Here is a 12,532-nt window from a genome sequence, read left to right as displayed (position 1 = left end):
AAATTTCTATCGATAAACACTGGACCAATCACTTGGTCTCCCAAAATGTCGGCCCATACATTAACTTTTTCAGGATATTGTGTATGCCCTTCTACAGTCAGATGAGGGTTTTCATTACTCCAATATCTGCAGTTATGTTTATTTACAAATCCATTTAAAGAAAAAGTGCATTCATCACTAAAGCAGATATTTTTCACAAAAACGTTGTTATTATTAATAATAGTGGTCACTTCTTCACAAAACTGTATTCTCCTGTCAAAATCGTCTTCAGTTAGCTCTTGATGTATTTTCAATTTATAAGGATGGAATTTGTGAAGTTTTACAACTTTATGAACAGAACCCAAGGATATACCAGTTGCACGAGATACCTGACGCAATGAAGTATTGGGGTTGATACCGAAATGACCCAACACTTCCAGTTGAGCGGTTTCATTCAAAACTCTCGACTCATTATGGTTTATGTTGGCAACGGACCCAGTCTGAGTGAATTTCTTCATGAGATTCAGGACGTATGTGTGAGATACGTTCTTATCTGGATGCCTTTCATTAAAAATTGCGGCAGTTCGTCGAGCACTTTCATTTTGGGATCCATACATTGATACAATTTCAATCCTTTCCTGCAAACTGTAAACCATTATTGCTGTTTTATTTAAATAACTTTGTTAAGTGGATAACACAAAGTTGTTTAAGTAATAACCAAATAAACTTATGTTTAGAATTGCACTTTTATTTTATTCTTTTCTCGCACTGTGAGCCTGCCTATAACTCGTTTATAGAAAGAGAAAAATGTCGTCTCTTTTTTTCCTTTTTTTGGCCATTCGAGTCAAGAGTAATTTTCATACAAGTTTAATGTAAAATACTTTCAGTTTAATTCATAATTATACGTGTTTAGTTTTCTTAAATATTTCCGATTGCTCCGAAATAATAAAGGTTTAATGGTCGTTGTAAAAACGAACATGGTAATTTAATTTTATAAATTAATAATAAAAGATTACTTATTCTTGCTTTTAAGAAGGTGATTAAAGTTTTTAATATTAATTAAAGCGGGAAATACAAAACAAAGATTTCCCAAAAATTTCGAATCGATCAATTTAAAAAAAGTAAATACTAACATGTAGTACCTTAAAAGACCTTTAAAATGAGGTATCACTTGACACCCCTTTCCATTTAAGATTTTTAAGGGGTTGGTTTCTGGCGGCGGGGGGTTGAAGTGAGTGAGTCAATTTTTGCATAAAAAGTTGTCCCCCTTGGTTTTATTCTTTACCTATTTCAGCGATTTTCTTTTTAAACTTCCGGATTTACAGAAATTGAGGTGGAAAGTTTTGAAATGAACACCCTGTATATTTTTCAATAAACTGCCAGTAGGATTAGGACTAACACTAGACCTAGTAGTAGAAATATTCGGGTTTAGCCGTACTTCTCTTAAATTACGGAATAATGTTTTTAGTTGAAAGTCTAGTGTTAATACTACAATCTTGCGCTGAATAACAAATCCCCTCTATAAAAGGTTTGGTGACGTTTACGAAGTAAGATCAAGAAGACACAATCGTGCATCGTTCTTAGTCTTATCGGATCTCTTCTTCTAGAGCATTAGGTTCTCCAAAGTTTTTTCAAATTTTCATTTTTTTTTGTGGAAAAACTAAAGTCCAGTTTGAAAAATAAAATATTATAGAAGTTCGTAAACTATCGAATAACCAATAAAAAATTGTAACGGCCTCAATGATAGATTCTATCTGTAGTGCATGCGCATGCGTGGGGAAGACGGCGTTTAAGGACGGTTGAGCGTGTTGCGAATTAGTCAGAATTAGTTGAGTTCGTTAGGTTTCAGTGCTATGCGAGAGTGTTACGCGCATAACCTCAATGTAGTAAAAAGATTTGTGTATACATTAATAAAGAGTGTAAATCATACGTGTAACTTTTATTGCCCCTCGACACTGGCGACATACATACGCTGAAAGATTTCAATTTTTTGCTAAAGCGAACAGAATCGTAGATGCGGAGCAAAAGAAAGCAGTATTCCTGAGCATATGGGGTTTCCTCGTGGGACCTCTTGGGCTCTTGGGTTAACCACAAGCGGAGTGAGAATTAATTGAAAGATTTTCCGGAAATATTCAGCGAGGGTATTGGTACGTATCGCGGTCCTTCGGTATCATTCGATTTTAAGAAAGACGTACTACATCCAGTTCTATTAAAAGCGAGAAAAGTTCCATTCGCGTTAATCGAGCGCGTTAACCGCTCGATTAACGCGAATTACAAAAACAGGTGTCCTAGAACTACTCGATCATCCGAGATGGGGAACACCTATCGTTGTCGTAACGAAGAGCAACGATGAAATCGGAATTTGCGGAGATTATCGTGCTACAGTAAATCGAGTGCTACATACCCAGTGCCATGTGACCAAGATATTTTGGCAGTACTGGCTAGAGGAAAGATTTTTGGATAACTAGACGTGGCTCAGGCGTATCTTCAAATGAAAGTAGACGACGCTGCGGCCGACGCACAGATTATAATAACGCATCGGGGAACATTTCGATGTAAGAGGTTACAATTTGGAATTGTGGCGGCACCGCAGATATTCCAGCGATTCATCGATTCAAGACTTAACGGAATCCAAGGAGTATTACCGTATTATGACGATATTTTAGTAATTGGTAAATTGGAAACAAATTTAGATACAAAACTACGAGAAATACTTAAACTTAAGTACGTAAATGTATTTTTAAGACAGACAGTATAGATTTTTTAGGGTTTCGAAGTTAGTGCAATCGCAAATTCCCCAAATCCGAGCTACAAAATGGAGTTCAAAAAATTTTTGGGTTTGATTACGTTTTATTGTAACTTTCTAAAAGACAAAGTACAGGTCACTGTAAGGTAAATAAACACCTTTATAACATAAAGTGTGTTGACAGCCCTCTCTGTCGTGCTTGTGAACAGGACGACGAGACGGTTTATCGCATCTTGTGTGACTGTTCTGCCCTTCAGGACCTCAGATTAAGAGTGTTCGGGGAAGAATGGCTACTACAGATCGCGTCAGAGACACACCTCTGAGCTGTATCCTAGTCTTTCGTAACTCCTTAGGCTGCTCGATATAACCGGAGTGAGTGAGTGTTGGGAGGTTGTACAAGAGGCCCGTTGGCGCCCAAGTGCTGCGTGCCCTCCCCTTCTTTTACATACATACATACAAGACAAAGCTACCATAGTTGAACCTGTATTCAGATTGTTACAAAAGAATGTCGCATTTAAGTGATAAAATGATCAACAAATAGCGTTTACAAAAATGAAGGATTTATTGATTAGTGAACCTATTTTGGCACACTTTGATGAAAAAAATAAAACAATTCTAACTTGTGACGCTAGTGCTCATGATGTGGGTAACGAGGCACCAGTAGCATATCATAGCAGAACGTTGTCAAGCGCGGAGAGAACCTTCGCTCAAATCGATAAAGAGGGCGTTAGCAATAATGGTAGGAATAAAAAAGTTTCATAATTAGTTGTATGGTAATTATTTTGAAATCCGGACGGATCATAAACCAGTATTGGGAGTTTTGAGAACCTCCAATAACTTCAGACATACTTCTTTTGGAAAAGATACCTGAAAATTTTGGAACAGCAGAAGAAATAGCTAAAGCTACAGCAAAACATTCAGTTCTGTCAGTTGTTTTGGAATGGACAAAAAGGGGATGTCCGATGGATTCTAAACAATTCTCATTTCTCTATCTTCCTATCAAGATTGTTTATTGTGAAGATCAAGAGTGATACTTCCACCAAAGGGGAAGAAAAGTACACTCGAGATACTACATAGAGCACATTCGGAAATGACGAGGATGAAGTAGCTGGAGAGATTGTATGTTTTGGTGGCCGGGTATGGATAAGAAAATAAAAGACTTGGTGAGAAATTGCCAAGGATGCCAAATGAGTAAAAATCAACCAGGAAAAGCGCCAATCCATCCGAATACACCTCGATTTTGCGGGACCACTTAATGGATAGTATTTATTGGTCGTGATGAACGCCTATTCAAAATGGTTAAAAGTTCGACAAGTTTCCGGACCATCGAAACATGCAAAAATAACAGATCTGAGGAAATTGAAACTGAGGAAACGAATTATTTGCAACACATGGATTGCCAGATGTTGTGGTATCAGATAATGGAACTGCGTTCACCTCTAAGGAATTTAAAGAATTTCTTTAGAAGAACCTGATTAAACAAGCTTTGGTTGCACCTTACCATCCTAGCAGCAATGGTCAAGTTGAGAGACTAGTGCAAGAATTAAACAAGCATTCAGCCAGATGTCACTAAAAACATGAAGACCAAGCAAGAAGAGAAGTGTTGACCAACATCGCGAAGAATGTTTACGTTAGATGATTGAGTGTACATGAGATCGTATGGAACACGGGAAAAGTGGCAACCTGCAATAGTAATCGATGTAATCGGTCCACTTAGCTATAAAGTCCAACCACCAGATGGAAAACAATATAAAAGACTTGTAGACCAAATGAGAGAGAAGAGCCCAAGGTTGGAAAATGTAGAAGCAGAGCTATTACTGGAAGAAGAAGCAGTTGCACAACCAACCGAACTTTTGATTGGGACAAATGAAGATAAACCAGAAACTACAGGACCAAGAAGAGAACGAACTATTCCAAAATATTTACAAGACTATACTGAATAGTTCTTTACCGGGGGTGAGGAGTGTAGTGTATGCGCATGCGTGGTGTGAACCATTATGTGGAGGTTTAACTGTAATAAATTAATTAAAAAGCTTACGATCCAGTTGTGACAGGGAAGGCTCCAAACTTAAAGTGTTTCTAATGGATGTATTAGCACTTACCAATGCCGCCAAATCAGCTAAAAATAATAAAATATAAAATTTGATTAACAAATTCAATTTGTATTTTTACAAATAAAATCTTGTTGATATGCTAAAGCAACCGATCGAAATCGATGCATTAAAATGGTGCAAAAATAAAATCGATTATTTTTCGTGTTGGAATCTAATTGTCTTGGCGAAAACCTAAAGGAAAAAAAATAATTAATTACTATAAAATAAAAAGATTAAAATTAGAACCGAAAAATGAATAATTTTGTTTCATTTTCATGAAAAAAACCATTTGTGGGATACATATCGAAAAATTTGAAATTTATTGACTCCTTTTTTATAGATTCCAAACTCTAAAACAAATAACAACACTAAATTGCCGAATAAAATATAAAAAATGGTAAAAGTTACCACTCTTCTTTGATGAATTTCCCCCATCGTTGAATACATCATCGGAATAGCACTATAATTTCGTACAAACAAATTAACAACTGATGATAAACCAAAATAAGTAGGTGGGAATTCTAATAAAGTAAAATGTTCGGTTGTGTTTGGATGTAGAGCTTCTAATTTCGAATTGATAACTTTCCCTTTAACGTAAATGGGAGTTATCGAGTAAGCACATTTTATAGAGAAGGATGTATTCAAATCCGTTTCTTGTAAAGCAAATATTTTTATTGATATCTCATAAATTCCAGCCATCTAGAAATAAACTTCAAATTTATTAATTATTTAAAGAAAATAATTAATTTACTTACCCTGACTTTACCTTTAAGGGGCTCGATGATAATCGCCGAACTACAAGCATTACGATCCACGTAAAATATCAAATCTTTATTAGCTTTATTTTCTAGTACAATCGTTTTTGTAATATGAATTGAACCGGCGTTTATTAAACCAAAATCGACAATTTCTGGAGTGATTGACATTGAACCTTTTGAAGATTTTCTAAAATAAGTTAATTATATTGGCTTATTTTAGTGAAATAGTAATTCTTCAATAAGCCAAACATTTTTTATTTTTGTAAACGTCTGTAATTGTGCAATGTCTACGATAAAAAATGTATCATTCTATTCGATCATAACATGATTTCTAGACTTGAAAATTTATAAATTTTATTAAAACACAGTTGTAATGTAAACACTTCTTAGGACGGTATTACAGTGGAGCCAGTTATTTATTTAGGCTTCTTCTTTATCTCTTTAGGTCTGAAGACGACCGGCTAAACCCGAAACTTTCTAGTTGTAGTGTTAGCTTAACAAAAATATACAGCAACCTAACGCTGAATATAAACTAACACTAGAGGTAACATTAGCACTAGATCTAGAACTAGAAACATTCGGGTTGTTATACAGAGTGTCCAATTAGTGCGATATCGGACGATATCTCCTTACAGGGTGTCGCTAGAAGAAAATGTTTATATATAAAGTTGTTTGGTGCTCGAAGGTGCATAACCTAAAAATATTTTTGTTGTTTTATTACAAGGTACAACTTCGTAAAATTAAATGGAACACCCCATATTTTATTACATTTTTGAATTACCCTTAAAATTCGACATACTTTTTGTTAAGCATTACCTATACCAAAATTTTACCAAGATTTTTTTAAAATATCCGTCTGCACGTGTCTATAAAAAAAAGCATACCCAATCTATTTAAGACCCTACAAAGCAAATCTTTTGTAGATTATTAATGCATAGTTACAGTAACTTCATGCCCCTATAAAAAATCTGGTGACCTTCTACAGGGTGTTCGTAATATTGTACTCAATACCAGAAAGTTGAAATAGCTATATCTCATTTTTTTTAAATGGAATGCCTCATATTTTTTTATCTTAAATTATTCGCCAAGTAATAAGGTTTCTTTTTTATAAAGCATGTCCTATACCTATTTGCAATAGTTATCAAGTTATTTACGCTTTTTACAAATTTCTACTTTAATACTCATTTGATTTCAAAAAATGTTTGTTGGTTGGCTATGAAAATAATAATTGATGACAACAAAGCAAAAGAATGCTTTGAATTTGACAGTCTGCTAAATTTGTACAAACTAATAATATTCAGTATGAATTTTTCAAGACATGAATTAATAAAAATGGTTTACTGTTTGGGTGCAAGTGATGAAAATTGTTTATTAGCAAGTAGAATTTATGCATAAAGGTTCCCAGAAGCTGAACGCCATCCAAATTATTTAGCATTCGAAAGACTTAAGGAAAGATTCGAAAGAACCGGCAATGTAAATTATGAGTCAAAATTACAAAGAGAGAAAACAGCAGCAAGTACAGAAAATGAAATGTTAGTCATGCAAGCCGTAGTAGAGATTCTGCATATTTCTTGCAGACAAATTGAGCAACAGTTAGGCATTAAGCAACAAAATTATTAAACAACATAAATTCCATCCTTACCATATACTACTTATTCAAGAGTTATCTAATGAAGACTGTGTAAATCGGAGGAATTTTTGCCTTTGGGCGTTAGAAAAAAATCAACAACAACCTGACTTTTTTGATTATGTATTGATGACAGACGAAACTACCTTCGATAAAAATGGATTTGTAAACCGTCACAATTTTCATTACTACTCTGATGAAAATCCAAGATATCTGAGAGCATTAGACCATCAACACAGATGATCACTTAATGTATGGGGCGGCATCACGGGAACAAAGGTATTCGGGCCATATTTTTTTAATGAAGCTGTAAATGGTCAGAACTTTCTAAATTTCTTGCGGACTGATTTGGAGAATGCTTTCGAGGATTTACCACTTCAAACGGTGAGGCGAATGTGGCTACAGTTAGATGGAGCGCCTCCCCATTTCAGTCGTCCTGTGAGGGAGTATTTAAATTTACATTTTCAAAATAAATGGATTGGTATAGGGGAGGACCGGTTTCTTGGCCGCCCAGATCTCCAGATCTATCAAAACTTGATTTTTTCTTATGGGGTTTTGTGAAAAATCGAGTTTATCAAGTGCCTGTTACTACCATAGAAGATATGAAGGAAAGAATTAAAAACGCTTTTAACGAAGTAAGCTGCGAAATGCTGCAGAGAGTAAGCAATTCCTTTGTTAGAAGAATTCGTTTGTGTAAAGAATGTCAAGGCAGACACATTGAAAATTATGTACAGTGTTACTTTCTTTTGTTTTTTTTATGGTATTTGTTCAGAAACTCTGCTGTTTGTTGACTTTAATAAATATTTCCTTGTTATTTTCTGTTGCCAATTCCATATTTTTCGTTGTCTTTTGGAAATTTTTATATTACTTTTTATGTACATAATTATTACTTGATTGGACTAGTCCACAGATTCTGAAATTCATCTCTTGAAAAGTTTATATTGAATATTATTAGTTTTAATTTCTTTTTGCATTTTTTTGCTTTGTTGTTATCAATTATTATTTTCATGGCTAACCAACAAAAAAATTTTGAAATCAAATGGGTATTAAAGTAGAAATTTGTAAAAAGCGTAAATAACTTGATAACTATTGGAAATAAGTATAGGACATGCTTTATAAAAAAGAAACCTTATTACTTCGCGAATAATTTAAGATAAAAAAATATGAGGCATTCCATTTAAAAAAAATGAGATATAGCTATTTCAAGTTTCTGGTATTGAGTACAATATTACGAACACCCTGTAGAAGGTCACCAGATTTTTATAGGGGCATGAAGTTACTGTAACTATCCATTAATAATCTACAAAAGATTTGCTTTGTAGGGTCTTAAATAAATTGGGTATGCTTTCTTTTATAGACACGTGCAGACGGAGATTTTTTCACAAAATGTTGAATACACTGTTGGAAATAATTTACGAGCACACCCTGTATAATCTGAACGCGTGTGTCTAGCGCAATAAAATTTGGTATGGAAGTAGTACTAAAGTAGTGTAACTTACTCTCATATGGAGAGCGGCATAACTCTGCTGGGAGGAGAAACATCAATAGCGAGAGTATCCCCCGTGAGCTTCGCGTACCATCGCTACACGACGTGGCATGGAGTCTATAAGTCGCTGTATTGTAGCGAGAGGGATGGCCAACCATGCCACCTCAACTCACCTCCATAGCTCCTCAACGTTAGCCAAGGAAGCCGGATAACGTAGAAGTCTCCGACCAGTCATGTCCCAAACATGTTCGATCGGATTCGGATGCGGAAACCGAGCTAGCCATGGAAGCATTCGTATATGGTGCTCTTCCACAAAGGTCTGTACAACACGCCCGATGTGCTGTCGTACGTTGTCGTGCATGTATAGCAGGCCTGGGAGCCGCCGAACGTAGGGAAGCACAACGGACCGTAGCACCTCATCTACGTATCGTTGACCCGTCATGGTCTGCTATACACGCAGCAGACGTGTACGTCCACCATATGTAATCGCACCCCATACCATAATGCTCGGTTGTCGGTGGATAGGGCGTTCTTGCACATACTGCTCGAGTAGACGATCACCACGGCTCCGACGAACTAAAATTCGCGCATCACCGGTGCTCAATTCGAATCTTGATTCGTCGGAAAACAAAATGTCCCTCTACTCGGCAACCTACTAATGCCTAGCGTCGACCCACTCGTGACGTATGCTGCGGTGCTCGGGTGTTACTGGAATCCGCTGTATCGCACGACGCGCTCGCAGTCCACTATCTACCAAACTACGCGAACTGTACGGCGGACAGTTCGCGTAGTGAGTGCGCCTTCCCATGCCGGTGGCAAAACAGCTTCAAGTTGTCTTGAGGAGGATACACACGACGCTAAAGCGCTGAGCACAAGAGCGCGATCCTCGTGTGCTGGGGACGCGCAGGGCCGTCCCGGCCGCGGCTGAAGGTACCTATGTCCTACCTCAGACCATTCTCGCCATGCCCGTTGCAATGCCGATAACGATTGCTCGAGACGACGCGCAATTTCACAGAATGTGCCTCAATGTGCATACCCACAAACATTGCTCGCTTAAGTAACGCGATCGCCCATCCATTGCGCACAGAGTACGATAACAATGTGGTTCCTCACACCACACTAAAAACGACCGGTATTTTCCATCCACTTCGGTTTCCATAGCGACGGAATGTTCCACTTGGAAGGGTGGCTCAGACAACAATGCCGCGACGGAACAACTCGAAACTCCCTGAATAAACTCGTCTACAGTAAACCTTTGTGCTCCGCAAATATTATGGACTTATCTTCACGCGTTCAGATTATACAGGGTGTGCTCGTGAATTATTTCCAACAGTGTATTTCAAAAACGGTAAAATAACATAATTAACATAAATAAAAAAAAAAAATTAACATAAAAAATAACATAAAATTAATCTCATATAAAAAATTATTATAAAAGTCTTCAAATCGCCAAGATATGGGCCATCAAAGTTCAGAAATTTTAACACATTTTTCTAAATATTTTCAATACCATTTATGGTGGAGCGTTGAAATTTGGTAGAGGGTAAACAAATATCAAGCAAAATCATTGAACCAATTTTGACTTTGATCGGGCGGCGGCAACCATGCTATACAGAGAGTCCCTAAGATTTGTTTGCGCAGAACTTTTTTCTTCGCTCGTAACCCTACATTTATTTTTGTTCTTTTTAATAGAAAATTTATTTTAGAAACTTTTATCACTCTTTGGAAATTTTGATAACATTGACCGTTTTCGAGTTATACGCGAAAATATTAAGCTTCGATTTCAATGGTAACACTAAAAAACAAAGTCTTCGAAAAAGTCAAGGTTGGCCATGGCAATTAAAGAAAACAACTTGCTGTTAACTTGCTTATGTCGTTTAAACACAAACGATAGTTTTTTGTTAGTTAAGTTTTTATTAATTTTAAGTGTTCAAAATGGAGAGTTACACATTTAGTGAACAAACTGACATGATTTTGACATTAGGGGAATGGTCGGGAGAAATTTCCGAACCGCAGAGCGCCCAATCGAAAAACATTTTTAAGGATTGAAACCCGTTTAAGGGAAAATGGGACGTTTAAGCCGAAATTTACTAACAACGGTAATGTAAGATCAGCCTGAACACCCGAACTAGAAGAAGATATTCTAGACTACGTAGAAGAAAATACTATAGCTAGTACTTTAGATATAGCGAGGCATGTTTTAACTTCAAAAAGAACTGTCTGGCGTGTTCTTCACGAGCAACAGCTTTATCCATTTCATTGTTACAAAGTTCAGGAAGTTCGACTGGCTGATTACAACTGCAATATGCAGTCGCAGTGGGCAATTGGCCAGTCTGCGCATTTGGCATATTACTAAATAATGCAGCACAAAATCCAAATTGATGATCAGTTTTTAGAAAAAGTACTTTTTGCAGATGAATCCACTTTTTCTAAAGATGGAATCATCAATTTGAGAAATTTACATAGTTGGGCGATGGAGATTTTCTCTTAACGTTTGGGCTGGTATTGTGGGCGATGTAATTATTGGACCCGTTTTCTTGCCATCAAGGTTGGATGGACATACATACAGGCCACATTTAGAAGAATTAGATGATTTTTTAGATGACGTTCTTTTAAACACAAGGCAAGCAATGTGGTGTATGCATGATGGTGCTCCTGCGCATAGTACACAGGCTGTCCAAGAATTTCTGAGGGAACATTTTCCGGGACAGTGGATTGGACGAGGAGTAGGTGCACCGATAAATTGGCCCCCCCGATCGCCGGATCTTACACCTGTAGATTTTTATTTATGGGAACGCGTTAAATCGCTAGTTTACTGCGCTGAAATAACTTCAGTTGATCAACTGAGGTTGCGAATTGTTGATTCATTTGATCAACTTCGAACTGAGATCAATGTTCTCCGCAGAGTGCGCTTTAATTTAAGACGGCGATATCAGGCAGTGTTTTTGAATATCTGCTTTAGTATCTTTTTCTTCTTTTTTATTTATTACTATTTGTTTATAATTTTATTGTTCTTGTTAATATTTTTGTTAGAATTTTTGTTATGTTCTTGTTTGTTGTTACCGTGAAAATTAAATTTATTGTTGTGGAGATTACATTCTTTTATTCAAGTAAAATTAATTAACACTGGATTTAACTAAATCTGCACATAGAAATTTATGCAAATAATGGTTATTAGCTCAGTTCGTTTTTCAATTGTCATCGCCAATTCAGGTCGTGCGGAATATGTTTCCTTTTTTTGTTTGTTACGATTGAAATCAAAGCTTAACATTTTCGCGTATAACTCGAAAATGGTTAATGTTATCAAAGAGTGATAAAAGTTTCTAAAATAAATTTTCTATTAAAAAGTACAAAAATAAATGTAGGGTTACGAGCGAACAAAAAAGTTCTGAGCAAACAAATTTTAGGAACAGCCTGTATAGCATAGTTGCTGCCGCCCGATCAAAGTCAAAATTAGTTCAATGATTTTGCTTGATATTTGTTTATCCTGTACCAAATTTCAACGCTCTACCATAAATTGTATTGAAAATATTTAGAAAAATGTGTTAAAATTTCTGAACTTTGATGGCCCATATCTTGGCCATTTGAAGACTTTTATAATAATTTTTTTTTCACGAATCATCATCATTTTTGCTCTAGTATATGAGGTTAATTTTATGCCCCGAGTCACCGGAACACCCTGTATATAGTTAAGTTAGCTATATTTAGTTTTAAGAGTTTAGGTTGGTAAGAGACAGAGGTGAGGTCAGAGGTCAGAGAATGACATGTAAGAACAAGTAAGGAACCTAAACTCGTGGTTCATACAACATGGTGTTAGGTGTGTGACGAATGGTACATAGTAAT

The 12,532-nt window shown here is 36.2% G+C and overlaps 1 protein-coding gene across 1 annotated transcript in view; it reads right to left on the bottom strand.

Annotated features, from left to right (window-relative positions):
- Positions 1-12,532, bottom strand: part of LOC111415991 (cilia and flagella-associated protein 47-like) — a 75,159-nt gene that overhangs the window by 51,569 nt on the left and 11,058 nt on the right. The window contains exons 3-7 of the mRNA XM_023047902.2: positions 5,574-5,763; positions 5,227-5,517; positions 5,065-5,168; positions 4,898-5,010; positions 4,764-4,844 (exon numbers count right to left, since the gene is read on the bottom strand). Of these exons, the coding sequence (XP_022903670.2) occupies positions 4,764-4,844; positions 4,898-5,010; positions 5,065-5,168; positions 5,227-5,517; positions 5,574-5,763 (779 nt within the window). The remainder of the gene's footprint in view (positions 1-4,763; positions 4,845-4,897; positions 5,011-5,064; positions 5,169-5,226; positions 5,518-5,573; positions 5,764-12,532) is intronic.

This window comes from Onthophagus taurus, chromosome 6 (assembly GCF_036711975.1).
Source record: "Onthophagus taurus isolate NC chromosome 6, IU_Otau_3.0, whole genome shotgun sequence".
In the NCBI taxonomy this organism is placed as follows: Eukaryota; Metazoa; Arthropoda; class Insecta; order Coleoptera; family Scarabaeidae; genus Onthophagus; species Onthophagus taurus.
The sequence above is the reverse complement of the archived record's forward strand: the minus strand, read 5'-3'. Positions and strand labels throughout refer to the sequence as shown.